The sequence below is a fragment of the Scomber scombrus genome, chromosome 14 (assembly GCF_963691925.1).
Source record: "Scomber scombrus chromosome 14, fScoSco1.1, whole genome shotgun sequence".
Taxonomy (NCBI): Eukaryota; Metazoa; Chordata; class Actinopteri; order Scombriformes; family Scombridae; genus Scomber; species Scomber scombrus.
This window is the reverse complement of record NC_084983.1, coordinates 27730495-27746706: the sequence shown is the minus strand read 5'-3', so window position 1 is coordinate 27746706 and position 16212 is coordinate 27730495. Positions and strand designations below refer to the sequence as shown.

Genomic DNA, 16212 nt, shown 5'->3' with positions numbered 1-16212 from the left:
CAGCAGCAGCACATACAAGCATGGATATATAAAAAAGAGGCAGGAGGAGGAGGAAGAGGAGGAGTATCTTCAAACACTAATTTTGAAAAAAAAAAGGCACCTTGGATGGGAAAGACTTTGTCATCTTTGATCTTCTTCGTGACGATGAACTGGTTTGGTTTCATTTGACAGTAAATCCAGAACTGAAGAAAAGCAAAAAGCTGATTTATAAAAAAAAAAAGAAAAATCAACCCCTTTTTGTTTTGACAACAGAGTTAATAAAAAAAAACAGACAGTTATATTTTATCATGTTTGATAATAAACCAGTTTTTGACGTCTGTATTAAAGGCATGTAAACACGTAGCTGAGTATCTAGAAAAACAGATTTATATTCATGTTTTTGTTTTTTTATCAACACGAAAACTCCCAAAATTATTATTTCAGCCAAAGTGGAGATTTGGGGAAAAAGTTAAAATAGTGCTGTAGAACCTGATAATGTAATAATTTCCCAATAATGTAATAAAAAAACCCTCATAACTCAAATAAATGCAAAAATAAGGTTAACCCAATAATGTAATCATTGATTACGTCATCGCTACAGAGATCGTTACATTATTGCGAAATGCACTTTATGACATCATCAGATTCTAAAACATCATCAGGTTCTATATTACATCATCAGGTTCTATAATATCATCAGGTTCTATATTACATCATCGGGTTCTATATTACATCATCGGGTTCTATATTACATCATCAGGTTCTATTACATCATCAGGTTCTATAATATCAGGTTCTATATTACATCATCAGGTTCTATTACATCATCAGGTTCTATAATATCAGGTTCTATATTACATCATCAGGTTCTATAATATCATCAGGTTCTATATTAAATCATCAGGTTCTATATTACATCATCAGGTTCTATATTACATCATCAGGTTCTATATTACATCATCAGGTTCTATTACATCATCAGGTTCTATAATATCAGGTTCTATATTACATCATCAGGTTCTATTACATCATCAGGTTCTAATATCAGGTTCTATATTACATCATCAGGTTCTATATTACATCATCAGGTTCTATTACATCATCAGGTTCTACCAGTGCTCTTGTTCATGATAGCACCAAACAGTGTATTAATGCAGCTTCGTGTAGATTAAAACTTGTGTACGATGTTTTTATAAATACTCAGCTACATGTAAACATGAACCTAAAGTTCACTCACTTCTTCTCTCACCTTCCTCTAAAGCAGCGATATCCAACCCTCCTGCATGTTTAAGAGTATCTCTCCTCACTCTAACACACCTGACTTTAATTATTAAATCATTATCAAGCCCTTAACGAGCTTCAGCTGCTTCATAACGAGCTCATTATTTAAGGATCAGGTGTGTAAGAGGAGAGAGGAGAGAGACTCTAAAAGGTATCCAGCCATGTAAGATATAGATTAGGTCATTTTAAACTCAGTTAATCCAAAAACACAGGAGATAAAAAACAAAAAACATCCAAAGTTTCATTGTTTTAGTTTTGGTCTGTTCATGTTCACACTGGCTCATTATTAAAAATGAACAATATTAAGTCATTGATTGATTGGACTGGTTTGGTTAGTCGTCATTTTACTCTAACTGATGCATGATAAGCTTTTTATGGGGGGTGTATTTTTAGTATTTAGTATTTGTATTTAATTTATCTTTATCTTAATAGCAGTTGGGCCGTTTTTAAAGTATCTTCAGGATAGGATAGGTTATATTGTACTGTGATTTACACTGAAGACATTCTGTGTATCTCTGTCTCATGATGTTTGTCACTCATGTTTTATTTGAGATAACTGTTGTTGTGATTTGATGCTACATAAATAAGGATTGATTGATAAAGATAAAGATTGTTGTTGCCTGTCATATTATATCATATTACATATAGGCATTGAGGTTATTCTGGTTTAAAAAAGGTAAATTTAGCTTAAACTGCTCATAAGATCGCTTCCTTAACGATTGATTTCAAACTTTAATCACTTTTCTACAATCATAAAATCGTGCTGTTGGGTCTGTTTTTGCTTTAAAAGTCAGCTCTAAAGGTTTGTTAGTATAGTTTTTATTTTATATTGGTTTGGTTTTAGTGAGTTTAACAAGAGATGAAGTCGTTTTTAGTTTAGCTTTTATTTAGTTTTGATCGTTATCTCAACAAGTCAAACTGAACACTATACAGTCACGATGGAGAACATGAAAAGAAAACTAAAACTAAGCTGATTTTTATCTGCTGTTCACTTTAGTTTTAGTTAGTTTTGCTTTGTTCATTGTAGTTTTTATTTATCGTTTTTTTACAAAACTCTTTTTTATTGTCATTTCAGTTTATTAAATTATTGTTTCACTGCTAGTTTTAGTTTAAGTCTTATTCTCCGTTAACTATAATAACCCTGCTCTGAAGTAACCCTAACCCTTCACACAACTGGGTTGGATTGACGACTTTCTTTCACAAAAGCCCAAATTAATCAAACTAAATGGGTAAAAAACGTATCAAACTTAGCTGTAAAATCAACCAATGTGCTCTGAGACTGACTCCACTACGAGTCGACGGACCCACAAGTCGCACAATTAAACTCCCGAAATCATCAACTCAGTTTACGAAAAGGTAGACGAGTCACGAGTCAACAAGAACAGACAACACACTGAAAAAAGACCTGGGACATAAAAGACCCGACAGCTTTAATGTATCTGACAAAGAAGACGTTGAGTTAACTCTACATGGCTAGATACTTCTTAAAGGGGAAGTGAGATTAGAAGAGAGTGAACCTTTTAAAATGCTTATTGGTTTGAGAAAAGAAGCTGAAACTTCACTTTTTGGTTCTTTTTAGACGAGATTCAATAAAAGCAAAAAGAACAACAACAAAAACAAGTTGATGGAGAAATCTGGACATTTAAAACACTGTGAGACAGTTACAGTAATGACTTCATGGTTGTTATTCTCACCATTTAAATATGATCTAACAGCCAGTCTTCACAAATTCAGTCTTTATAACAGATTATCACAACTTTATGAGACTTTGGTGTCTTTTTATTTATATTTTTATTCAAATATCAGTTTCTTTGTCCGAAAAAACCACAGAAAGAACACGAGAGCGACTTGTACATTCAGAGGTATTTCGTTTTCACTTTAATAGCTTAAAAAAGAAAGAAATCAGAGGCCTTTTTTCTTTTCTTTTTTTCTTTGAAGAAGCTGCTGACTGCAACAGAACCAGCTGAAGAGTTTCCAGCTTCAGTCTCTTATCTGACGCAGGAATTGACCCAAAAAATAAACCCCAAAAAAAGCTTCAGTTACTCTTGTCGGTGCTTCATTGTGACTTCATGTATGTAAGAACTCATGGTGTAGTTCCTGTCAGGCAAGAACAAAGTCATTTTCTGTTCATGAAAAACAATATTTTGGGGTATTTCATGCCTTTATTTGACAGGAAAGGAGGAGAGAGTAGTTTTTCGTCTTTTTTGCGGACGTTCATATTTACACTCTGTTATATAATATCTCATTTTAAAGTTCTGTTAAAACATTTTCACTCACCGGCAATAAAAAAACGATTAACAGTAGTTATATTATTTATCTTAAGCCTAATAAAGAGGCTTAATCAACACTGTGTGAACTCATTAGACAAGGACTTAATGAACATTCATTCATGGGTCCATGTGGTTTAGTTTAAATTTAAAGGGTTAAAATGTGAAATTAAACGTATGAATAACTTGCACACATTCTTTTTTTGTGGACTCAGCATCAAATTTCTGCTTTTAATCCATTTTGAGAGAATATATTAGAGGATTATGGCAAAAATGTCTAAGTGGTGTAACCATAGAAACTTTGTACCAAATAATTCAACTTGCTTAAAAACAGTAAATTGTCAATAAAACACCATATCAACTAGTTTGGCATGATCTTACATTATAACTTTATATTAAATAAAGGTAATGGAATACAATTGTTCTAAATATTACATTTACTCTGGTAACCATGGAGATCAGGAAACATTTACATGTTTTAAATGAAGTCATTATTAGTATAAGTCCACTTAAATACACTGTAGGTGATAAAATATGTAATATGTATCATTCTTTTGTGGTTACACCATTTGACATTTTCAGGAGCTTTCAGTCTTACTTTTAGTAAAAAATGGTGCAAATGTCATTTCAAATGATATAAAACCAACAAAAATACTAAATGTACATTTTAACAAACCTGATGCTGCTTTTAAAACTATTCTTTAAGATATTTTTGAATTGCTCATCTTGCCAACCCTTATTTATCTCTGACACTTAAATGTAAAGTAAATGTATTTTTTCCTCACAGATAATGTTATATTCATTCTTCTATAGTTTGGATCAGCGTGAAACTCTCCCGGCTATCTTTCATTCAAAAAAATAACCAAATGAAAATCTTAACAGTCACATCTAAGAACTGACAAAAGTAACTGGAGCCAGTCGGACACGTAAATCAGTCGATTGTCTCAAGAAATCCAAGAAGAAAGAAATAAAAAATAATCGTTATTGATATAAAAATATCAGCAGATGTCGACAGCTTTAAACAAATAAACAAAAACAAAAAATTACACTTTTAAAAAGAGCTGAACAGAAGGAGGGAAGTTGGTCACAGCGGAGTGGAGGATGGAAGAAGAAGAGAAGAGGTGATGAGCTGAATGTCACTGGTTTGATTCCCTGGACAGAAGTGGTATAAAGAGATGGCAGAGCGCTCAGTCCTCCCTTAAACCACTGTCACGGTGCCCTCGAGCAAGGCACTTCTTTTTTTTTTTTCTTTCTTTCTTTTTTCTTACAGCAGGCGATTGTTCCGGCGGAGCTGCTCAGCTTCAGCAACAACGGACGAATGTGAAAGCGAAGCCTTCCCTGGACGACTACGTCAAATAAAATTAACAAAAAAAAAAAAAAAATCTGCTCGTTTTTAGTCCGTCGCCATCGGCAACAGACATTTCACACTTTTTCTTTTTTTTCTTAAATAACATTAAAACATTATGGCTATGCTGAAAATATACATTCTGACATTTAGAGATACGATCTTAAAAATACAAATGTGCAAAAGTTGTAAACAAATGAAATCCTACGTGTGTGTGTGTGTGTGTGTGTGTGTGTGTGTGTGTGTGTGTGTGTGTGTGTGTTTGTGTGTGTCACAGCCTGGTGGGCTCCTCGTCGCTGTCGCTGCAGTTACCACAGCAGTCCTGTAAAGAAAGAAAAAACAGATTTATTTAAAGGTTTAATTCACAACAGTCGGGTTTCTTCCTGCTCATACCGACCATTAAAGAATAGTATTCTGCACATATTAATATTCTGTGTCTCTACTGGAATATCTTTGCATGATTTCCAGTTAAAAACTTTATCATCTACTGGTCCTTTAGATTGAGAAACTTGTTCAAACGTGGCCGGAGTCAACAGACGCAACGCTGTACCAAGATGATGCTGATGCTGATGATGATGATGGCGATGAAGGTGAAGTTGAGTGTGATGACTGCACCAACCTGTCTGCCGAACAGCCGCTGCAAGAGTCCCTGTTTGGGTGGAGGAGACGGCTGACCTCTCCAGTCCAGGTCAGGAGGAACCGTCCCGTCAGGGTGGAAAACATTCAGATCGTTGAAACACTCTGTCTCGATCATCTGCACACACACAAAGAGAGGCACTTCAATCACTGAATAATAATGATAATAATACTAATAATAGGGTTGTTTCATTAAAACTGAATAGCTGAATAATCGTTTGCGGGTACTAACTTCTACCTTTGTGCTGTCGTCCTTTTAAAAAGTTGAGCTGTGTATTCTAATCAGGCGGGTACTTCCAGTCCTCTGAAATGAGGCCAATGCAGAAGTAACTTAAAACTGCATTCTATCAAAAGGCCACCAGGGGGCGACCGTTTTGGTGTCAAAAGGACTTCCGTCTCTATACAAGTCAATGGAGAATTCACCAACTTCTCACTTGATTTCTAACCTCAGTAAACGTTTTCAAAATGTGTTTATGGTCTCAATCGCTAGTTTAAAGCCTTCTTCAATGCAGTATGATGTTCATTTGGGACATTTTGGCCTCCCTGATTTTATATGTGACGATAAAGCAGGGTATGCATTAGGGCATGGCTACGTCGTGATTGACAGGTTGATTGGTTCACAGGTTCAGGAGGGCGCCTCATGCTCCTCCTGATGCCCATATTAGTAGAATCCGTGTTTTTATTTTTCCCAGCATGCACCTGAAATTTTCAAGATGGCGCTGCTCAGATCCAAAACTATTGGCCTCCGAGCAGCAGTCCACAAACCAATGGGTGACGTCACGGATGTTACGTCGATTTCTTATATACAGTCTATGGTCTGACCCAGAAGGGAGGGGAATGGACTGTGCTTTGCGTTTGATGGCAGTATCAACAAGTGCGGAGAGATCGGGTGTGCTGAGGCCTATGATTTTGGAGCATGTAGTGGTGTTTTTTAATATCTTATTTCTGACACATCCTTAGCGTGTTCACAGTCCGTGTTTCTCACCTCGTCCTGCCAGGGAATAGAGACGCAGCCTGTGGACACTTTGCTGTAGAAAGACTCGTCTTTGGGCTCCAGCTCCACTCCTTTCACTGTGGAGAACTGCTCGATGTCCAGCACGTCTTTACAGTAGATGGCCTGGGGCTGTAACACACACACACACACACACACACACACACACACACGTTTAGAGACTTCACAAGTAAAGTGTCGGTGAGGATGCAGATTTAAACTCTCTCTGCAGTCACACAGCTCACTTCCTGTGCTGAGACTGTGGTGCAGTTTAATTATGCATGCTCCACATAACGAGCCTCAGTGACATCATTATTATTAATCTGCTTCATTATGTCCACTTCCTGTGTGAGGAATCTGTTCCCAGCTCCTGATTTAAAGGAACACGCTGACATTTTGTGAAATGTACTTGCCTACCTTCATTCCTTTCTTATTTCCTCCGTCCTTTCTTCCTTTCCTTTCTCCCTTCCTTCCTCCTTTCCTTCCTTCTTCCTCCCTCCCTTCCTTCCTTCTACCTCCCTTCCTTCCTTCCTTCTTCCTTCCTTCCTTCCTCCCTCCTTTCCTTCCTTCTCCCTCCCTTCCTTCCTTGACTCGAGGACAACAGGAGGGTTAAATGAGCAGATGTTGTAGTAAGGTATAAAACTGTGTCGTCTGCATAACGGCGGAGTTAGATTGAGATGAAACTGAAATCAATCTTGTAGTTGAGGATAATTTATGTTTTTTTTCTACACTATAATGTTTCCAGGGACTTGATGTGTGAGGTTTTAATCCTGTGGACTTACATCAGGGATGAACGGCGCCTCCAGCATGCCGGCCTCCAGACGTTTGAAGTTAATACAGCGGAAGATGGGATGACCTTTGACCTCAGGGGCTCCCTCTCCCTGACAGCCCAGCCTCTCTGCAGGATCTTTGGCCAGCAGCTGGAGGAGGAGAGGGGTTAAAAAACATTACAATAAAAAAACAGTAGTGTAAAAGCGCTTTGAGTTGTCAATAAGACTAGAAAAGCGCTTTAAGGAAGGAAGGAAAAGAAGACACGTAGTAGAGATTTACAATTCCATTTACAATTTAGCATATTTTCTAGCTCTGGGTGCAAAAAGGATCAATTGCAGGTATCGATTGACGGGAGACGTTATGATACTACTTGGTATCGATTTATTTCGGTTGATACCTTAAAGGTTGAGTATTGATACCAAGTCCTAGTAATGTGGCACAAAAATAACACCATAATGAGGGCGTTTCCACAGCCAGCCAACACTTTTATTAAGTAAGTCCCTTTAAACCAGGGGTGTCAAATATGAGGCCCGTGGGCCAGACCTGGCCCGCCAAGGGGTCCAATCCAGCCCTCTTTCCTTCCTTCCATCTTTCCATCTGTACTACTTGTCTTCTTTTACTTCCTTCCTTCTCTACTGCCTGTCCTTTTTTCCTTCTTTCCTTCCTTCCTTCGATCTCTACTGCCTGTCTTCTTTTCCTTCTTTCCTTCCTTCCTTCCATCTCTACTGCCTGTCTTCTTTTCCTTCTTTCTTTTCCTTCTTTCCTTCCTTCCTTCCATCTTTCCTGCTTGTCTTTTCCTTCTTTCCTTCCTTCCTTCTTTCCATCTCTACTGCTTGTCTTCTTTTCCTTCCTTCCTTCCTTCCTTCTCTACTACTTGTCTTCTTTTCCTTCTTTCCTTCCTTCCTTCTCTACTACTTGTCTTCTTTTCCTTCCTTCCTTCCTTCCATCTCTACTGCCTGTCTTCTTTCCCTTCTTTCCTTCCTTCCTTCTCTACTACTTGTCTTCTTTTCCTTCCTTCCTTCCTTCCATCTCTACTGCCTGTCTTCTTTTCTTTCCTTCCTTTATTACAGTAAAGATATAATATATATCAACATATATTATCATAGGTTATTATAGGTTATTATGGAATGGTTTTACTGGTTCGGCCCACTAGGACTGATACCCAGCAATAGTAATGTGGCACAAAAATAACATCATACTGAAGGCGTCTCCACAGCCAGCCAACATCTTTATAAAGTAAGTCTTTTTAAACACTGAGACAAAGCATTGTGTTATGTTTAAATGTGAGAAACGTGTCTCATTAGGAACCAGAACCAGCTCCTACATCCTACATCCTACATCCTACATCCACCCACCATTTTACAGAGGGATTTGGCGTCTTCGGAGAACATGCTGGAATATTCCTCCTCCACTTCCCTCACCAGCCGCTCCACTTCCTCCCTCTTGATCTTCTTCTTCCTCTGCTGGAAGGGCGACTGGCCCTCGATCATCTCGTACAGCAGGCAGCCAAGCGCCCACCAGTCCGGGCTGAAGGTGTAGCGCTCGTTTTTCACCACCTCCGGAGCTGGAAGGGAGGAGGAGTTAAGGTCTGAGTTAAAAACAAGAGTGTAAAGAGTCTAAAGAGTCTTTCTCCCACTGCAGCTGAGGTGTTTAACCCTCCTGTTGTCCTCAGGTCAAATTTGACAGATTTTAAAGATGTTTTTTATCTCAGAAATATGGATTTATTTTGTCTAATTGCCTGAAAAATCACTTTAATGGTTCCATATTACATTCCTTGCAAGTATAATTATATAGCAGCTTTCATTCAGGTTAATAATGTAGTGCTTCATAGTTGATTGACAAGCTGATAATAAGACAGAACAAGTGATAGATACCAATGCATGCGAGAGAAAAATAATTAATTAATAAATAAATAAAAATAAGAGAGAATAAGAGATATAGTTTGTTAAAAGTGAGAGTAAAAAAGATTAACTAAACAAAAGTAAAACTGACATAAAAGAGTTTAATAAAAGTTAGACTAAAACTAGGTTTACAAAAAGAGATTTAAAGACAAAAGCAGATGAATAAAATGGAACAAAATCTCACATTTATAAAACAGTTTCAGTAAAGTGTGATAAAGGTCAAAGGTCACTTACCCATGTATCCCACCGTCCCAACACGTCCTTTAATGGTTTGTCCTTCTGGTACATGAACCGCTAAACCCAGATCTGATATTCTGATGTGACCTGAAAACACAAACACAACAACACAATGTCTCTGAGATCACTTTATTTATTCATATATATATAGAGAGAAAGAGAGAGAGAGAGAGAGAGAGAGAGAGAGAGAGAGGGAAGGAGAGAGAGAGAGAGAGGGAAGGAAAGAGAGAGAGAGAGAGAGAGAGAGAGAGAGAGAGAGAGAGAGAGGGAGAGAGAAAGAGAGAGAGAGAGAGAGAGAGAGAGAGGGGGAGAGAGAAAGAGAGAGAGAGGGAGAGAGAGAGAGAGAGAGAGAGAGAGAGGGGGAGAGAGAAAGAGAGAGAGAGGGAGAGAGAGAGAGAGGGAGAGCGAGACAGAGAAAGAGGGAGAGAGAGAGAGAGAAAGAGAGAGAGAGAGAAAGAGAGAGAGAGAGAGAGAGAGAGAGAGAGGGAGAGAGAGAGAGAGAGAGAGAAAGAAGGGAAGACTAAAACTACAAGGAAGGAAGGAAGTAAAGATAGACCTAAAGAGAATAAAAACTCACTGAGAGATTTAAAAGGTGAAGAATCTGTAACTTTCTCTTTAAAACTAATCACTGACATGTTTTATAGTTTATTTTAGTTCTGTTAATCATCTGATTATAAATTATAAATTATAATAATAAATATCTTTAAATCATCTTTATTTCCTCATAAAGAACAAACTGCTTCTCTCTTCTCTCCTTTATCAGCGGCTTTTTAAAGGTCTTTTTTATTTTATTTCATGTCAAATCAGATCAAACTATTAATTACATTCTTTCATCTTTCTGGGATTTTAATTGTTTATTTTTTTTGTTTTTAATGAGGTTTAATTGTTGTGTGTTATTAAAACAAACTCTTGAGCTTCAACCTGATGTTAAAGTTTATCTGCTGGAGTCACAGCGCCATCTGCTGGCTTTCAACTCAACTTCATCTTATTTATTCATCTTTTATTTATGTTTTTTTAACCTGTTTTCACTACTTTTATGTCTGGTTTTACTCATTTTTATTATATGTATTATGATTATTATTTTAAGAATTATTATAAGTATTATTATTATTATTATTATTATTATTATAAGAAGTATTATATTAGTTTTTCATTTTAATATCCCTCCTCATATTTCTGGTTTTACCCATTTTATTTTATAATGACTTTATTTTATTATATCTTTTTTATATATATTTTTAAATTTTGGGTATTATATTTGGCTATAATGATTTTTTTAATTCACATTTTTATCACTGACTGCAGATTGATGAGAGTTGTATTTCCTCACTTCCTGTTTTTATTGTTGTCATAAAGACACAAACACATCACAGATGGGTCAAATTAATTTAAGCAAATTCTGCATTTAAGTGATATAATAAAATCTGCAGTGAATTACTAAACTAATACAATTATCATCAAATATATCAATTAAAAAAATATTATTATAATTAAATGTTTCTGTCTTTAAATAAAGAATAAAACTGGAATTAAAGTTTTATCTTCTTATTTGATTTTATACGTCTGTTTCTTTTGTCTTTTTTAATCTTTTTTTTTAAATCCTAGTTTTAATCCAGCTTTTATTCAACTTTATCTTTTTTTATTTCATTTTTACTTCTATCTTTTAAATCTATTATAACATATACATGTTTTTAACAATAATTTTTAATAAACATTTTTCTCTCATTCTCGACTATTTTCATTTATTTATTTTCCTTTTTTTTTAATTTAAATTTTTTTTATACTCTTTATTTCTCTTGCTTACATTGGTCTAATTTTTTTCCCTTTTTTTCCCTTTTTATTTGTTCTTTATTTTTCATCCTTTTCTTTATATATTATCACTTTGTTCTGTCTTATTATCAGCTTGTAATTCAAACTATGAAGCACTTTGAACTACATTATTAACCTGAATGAAAGCTGCTTTATAAATAACATTTAATTGATTGTTTAAGATGTTAGTAGAAGTATTAAATTCACTTTTAACTGCAGTGAACCAGAGAAACACAAAAAGTGGATTTTATGCTAAAATATATATATTATAACTTAAAAAGATTTCCACTTGTTTTGCCTCATAAGAGCTTCAGATAAACTTTCAAACATAATTTCACACAGAAGCAGAACTCTGAAAGGAAGTGATGATGCTAAAGTAAAGTTGGGACTGTCAGAAGTGTGCAGGAAGTAAAGTTGGGACTGTCCCTTTAAGTGCAGCAGCATCATCTCACCGTGGTCGTCCAGCAGGATGTTCTCTGGTTTCAGGTCTCTGTAGACGATACGTTCTCGATGCAGATCCTCCAGACCGCAGCAGATCTCCGCAGAGTAGAAGACGGCTCTCTTCTCATCGAAACCCGCCTCGCCCATGTGGTAGATGTGAAACTTCAGGTCGCCGCCGTTCATGAGGGTCAACACGAGGCACAGCGCGTCCTTCGTCTCGTAGGCGTACGCTAAACTCACCTGGAGGCAAAGAGGAGCATCAGGTGTAAATAATTTATGTCATTTATATCATTCTACTCTGGAATAGTTAACTATATGATAATTATGACGCTGTCTATGATTATTCATTACAATATTCATCATTGTTATTATTAGTATCATTATTATTATTATTGTTATGACATTGTAGCTTAACATATAGTTATTAGTATTCATTACCATACTCATCGTCTTCATAATTATTATTATATTTATTAATTTTTTATTATTATGACATTGTTCAACATATTGTCACCATAACCATAGTAGTCTATTCTTATTTTTATTATTATTATTATTAATAATATTATTTTATAATTATTATAAATATTGCTATTATTTAACAATTAATTAATAATTATTTATTAGTATTATTTTTCTATTATTTTTAAAAACATTTTTATTATTATTATTATTATCATTGTTATTTTTTTTATAATTGTCACTTTTTAAGATATAGTTACTATACTTATTATTTATTTATTATAATCATTATTATTATTTTTTTTTTTTTTAATCATTATTTTTTTTTAATTTAATGTTGTATATTTTTATGTATTTATTTATTATTAATATTTTTATTATTATCATAATTATTATGATTATATATCATGGACTTTTAACTGTACAAACACAACATCCTGCTTTACACCATCTGTTTTATATTATTTTCTACGTTATTTCACCAATAAAGTTAAATATGAATAATGTAATAAATGTTAAATATGAATAATGTAATAAATGTTAAATATTACTAATGTAATAAATATTAAACGCTGTCTGGTTGCAGCTTCTGTTTCTGTGAATCTTTGTGTTTTTTTAGGATGTGAATAAAACAACATTTATGACTATTTTCGGATATTTTAATAAAAACAAACGTTGATGCTGCTGCTGCACGTCCCCAAAACCAAAAAAAACCCCAAAAAAAAACCAAAATGCTGCCAACATCTAAACACATTCAGATCTTTTTTAAATAAAGTTGTGTGTGTTTGAACCCTGAGGGACTCGTCCGCTCTGAGATCCAACGACGAGCCGACTGACAAGCGTCCAAATCAAATAAGCAGCAGGAAAAAGAATCAAAGCAAAGCACCAAAGTCTGTTGTCTTTTAATTATTATTGCTGTTAAAGTTCCACACATCAACGTCTCACTGACGCACACACGCTGAAACCTGAGCCGGAGATATGAGAAGCATCTCTGCTTTATACTTTATACTTATATAAGGAATCAAATCTGGAGATAAACAAACATGTCAGTTATTCCTCCGCCTCAGAAAATAGTCCCCAATAAAAAATGCACTACTTTCTCCTTTAGTTTTATACTTAAGTACAAATACTTAGTTACTTCCCACCTCTGTGTTTACATGTATAAATATACAATATGTATATATAAGAATACATTTATAGTACAGAGAGAGATAATATATAGAGAAATATTATTAATTAGTGAATAGTGGAGGATTAAATAAGTGTTTTTGCTTCTTCCTTTTCATTTCATTTCATTTTAGTTCTTATTATTATTTTAATACATTCAAAATGAACATTTCATGATTTACTATAACTCTGATCATATCTTACATCATTACAAATACACACAGATGCACACACACACGTCCACACACACACACACACGCGTGCACACACACACACACACTCATTCACACAGACACACATATACATAGGTATAGATCCGCAACACACACACACGTGCACACACACATGCAAACACATACACACACACATTCTCACACACACACACAAACACACACACACACAAACACTCACTCACATGCACACACACACACGCACGCACATGGAAACACACAAACACACATGCACACACATGCACACACACACACACACGCACACACACAAATAGAGTAACCAGTAACTAACTAGAAAATAAATGACTTAAAATGATGTATTCATTATTTCCTGTTGATTAATTACTTGTTGCAGCCTTCATGCAGCAGTAAGTATTCCTCTGTTTTAATTTGTCTTCTTATGTTTTAACATTAATATTAAACGATGATAAAATATAAAATGTATAAAAAATAAAAACACTTACTACAAATCTGCTGTTGACTTTCTCCAGAATCTGCTTCTCGTTGAGCGCCATGGATTCTCCTTTCCTCTTCTTTATCCTCTTCTTCTCCAGCTTCTTACACGCATACATCTTCCCCGTGGCCCGGACCTGACACGCACACACCTGGCAGGTAACACACACACACACACACACACACACCACACACACACACACACACACACACACACACACACACACACAAAAGAAACATATTTAATCTTCTTTAATCTGCCGTATCTTAATAATCTTCTTTCATAAACTCTTCACTTCCTTCTTTCTTTCCTTCCTCCCTCCCTCCTACCTTCCTTCCTTCCTTCTTTCCTCTGTCCTTCCTCCCTTTCCTTCCTTCTTCCTCCCTCCCTCCTTCCTTCTTTCCTCCCTCCCTCCTACCTTCCTCCCTTCTTTCTTTCCTCCCTCCTTCTCTCTTTCTTTCCTCCCTCCTACCTTCCCCCTTCTTTCTTTCCTTCCTTCCTCTTTTCCTTTCTCCCTCCCTCCCTCCTACCTTCCTTCTTTCCTCCGTCCTTCCTTCCTTTCCTTCCTTCCTTCTCTCCTTCCTTCTTCCTTCCTCCCTTCCTTCCTTCCTTCCTCTTTTCCTTTCACCCTCCCTCCCTCCTACCTTCCTTCCTTCCTTCCTCCCTTCCTTCTCTCCTTCCTTCCTTCTTCCTTCCTCCCTTCCTTCCTTCCTCCCTTTCTTCCTTCCTTCCTTCCTTCCTTCCTTCCTCCCTTCCCTCCTTGACTCGAGGACAACAGGAGGGTTAAATAAATCATGATGTTCTTTGTGCCAGTATAATAAAGTAAATCATGACATCACATGATGTACAGTACGCTCTCTGAATAAAGAGTCAACTTGTGACTTTTCACATTTCAGAGATCAGGAGCCGAAACAAGACGAGGATTGTAAATATAAAGGTTAAAAGAAACTGATACTGTGGAATAAACTCAGAGTTAGGAAAGGTTACAGATTACTAGTTACTCTATTTAAAATGTAATAAGTAATGTAAATATTTCAATGACTTCATCAAAGTAATGTAACTTATTACATTTGATGACTTTTCTAATTTTCTAACCAATGTTTTCATCTGTTAGGGTAAATGTTCCCTCCATCTGTCCTTCCTTCCTTCCGTCCTCTTGTTCTTTCTTTCCTTCCTTACTTCCTTCTTTCCTTCCTTCCCCCCTTCTTTACTTCCTTCCTTCCTTCCTCCCTCCTTCTCTCTTTGTTTCCTCCCTTCCTTCTTTCCTTCCTCCATCCCCCTTTCTTCCTTCCTTCTGTCCTTCCTTCCTCCCTCCCTCCTTCTTTCCTTCCTTCCTCCCTCCTTCTTTCCTCTGTCCTTCTTTCCTTCCTTCCTTACTCTTTTCCTTTCTCCCTCCCTCCCTCCCTCCTACCTTCCTTCCTTCCTTCTTTCCTCCGTCCTTCCTTCTTTCCTTCCTTCCCTCCTTCCTTCCTCTTTTCCTTCCTTCCTCCCTCCCTCCTACCTTCCTCCCTTCTTTCTTTCCTCCCTCCCTCCTTCTCTCTTTCTTTCTTCCCTCCTACCTTCCCCCATTCTTTCTTTCCTCTGTCCTTCTTTCCTTTGTTCCTCCTTCCTTTCCTTCGTTCCTTCTTTCCTTCCTCCCTTCCTTCTTTCCTCCATCCTTCCTCCTTCTCTCCTTCCTTCTTTCTTCCCTTCCTTCCTTGACTCGAGGACCTCCTCCCTGTTTTCCTCCTTAGTAAAGTACAGTTTGAGTCATTTAGCAGATAATTGGATAATAAAGCGGCGCCGACCTTTTCCAGTCAGCTCCTCTTAAAACAGAAACAACCTTTTATCCTCCTAACTGACAGCACGCAGTTACGAGCTTAGAACATATATATATATTTCATGGGACGCTGTGTTATCGTGTCTCGTTATCTCATGACCCGCCGCTAGTCCGTGTAATCGGCTATCGGCTTCGGATCGGAATCAAAAGGCTGCTGTGATTACGTCGCTGAGCAGCACAGAGGAAGCATTCAGAGCGGCGAGTAACGGGGTTTAACACATTTATCATCCAGTGCTTCTTTCCTTCCTTCCTTCCTTTCTTTCTTTATTCAGAGCGGCATGTAACGGGGTTTAACACATCCACTCCTTCTTTCTTTCCCTCCTTCCTTCCTTCCTTTCTTTCTTCAGAGCGGCATGTAACAGGGTTTAACACATTTATTTTTCCCTATCTTTCCTTCCTGTCTTCTTTTCTTTCCTTCCTTC

The 16212-nt window shown here is 36.5% G+C and overlaps 1 protein-coding gene and 1 long non-coding RNA gene across 2 annotated transcripts in view; one reads left to right on the top strand and one right to left on the bottom strand.

Annotated features, from left to right (window-relative positions):
* Nucleotides 1-905: 905 nt before the first annotated feature.
* On the top strand, nt 906-3162 carry LOC133994247 (uncharacterized). The gene is made up of 2 exons (XR_009927094.1): nt 906-996; nt 1048-3162. It is a non-coding gene; the product is annotated as an uncharacterized LOC133994247 (long non-coding RNA).
* Nucleotides 3163-4176: 1014 nt separating this feature from the next.
* Nucleotides 4177-16212, bottom strand: part of grk6 (G protein-coupled receptor kinase 6) — a 70244-nt gene continuing 58208 nt past the window's right edge. Inside the window, exons 8-15 of the mRNA XM_062433295.1 lie at nt 13982-14122; nt 11670-11898; nt 9406-9495; nt 8626-8834; nt 7282-7419; nt 6494-6631; nt 5492-5626; nt 4177-5194 (exon numbers count right to left, since the gene is read on the bottom strand). Of these exons, the coding sequence (XP_062289279.1) occupies nt 5144-5194; nt 5492-5626; nt 6494-6631; nt 7282-7419; nt 8626-8834; nt 9406-9495; nt 11670-11898; nt 13982-14122 (1131 nt within the window). The 3' untranslated portion in view covers nt 4177-5143. The remainder of the gene's footprint in view (nt 5195-5491; nt 5627-6493; nt 6632-7281; nt 7420-8625; nt 8835-9405; nt 9496-11669; nt 11899-13981; nt 14123-16212) is intronic.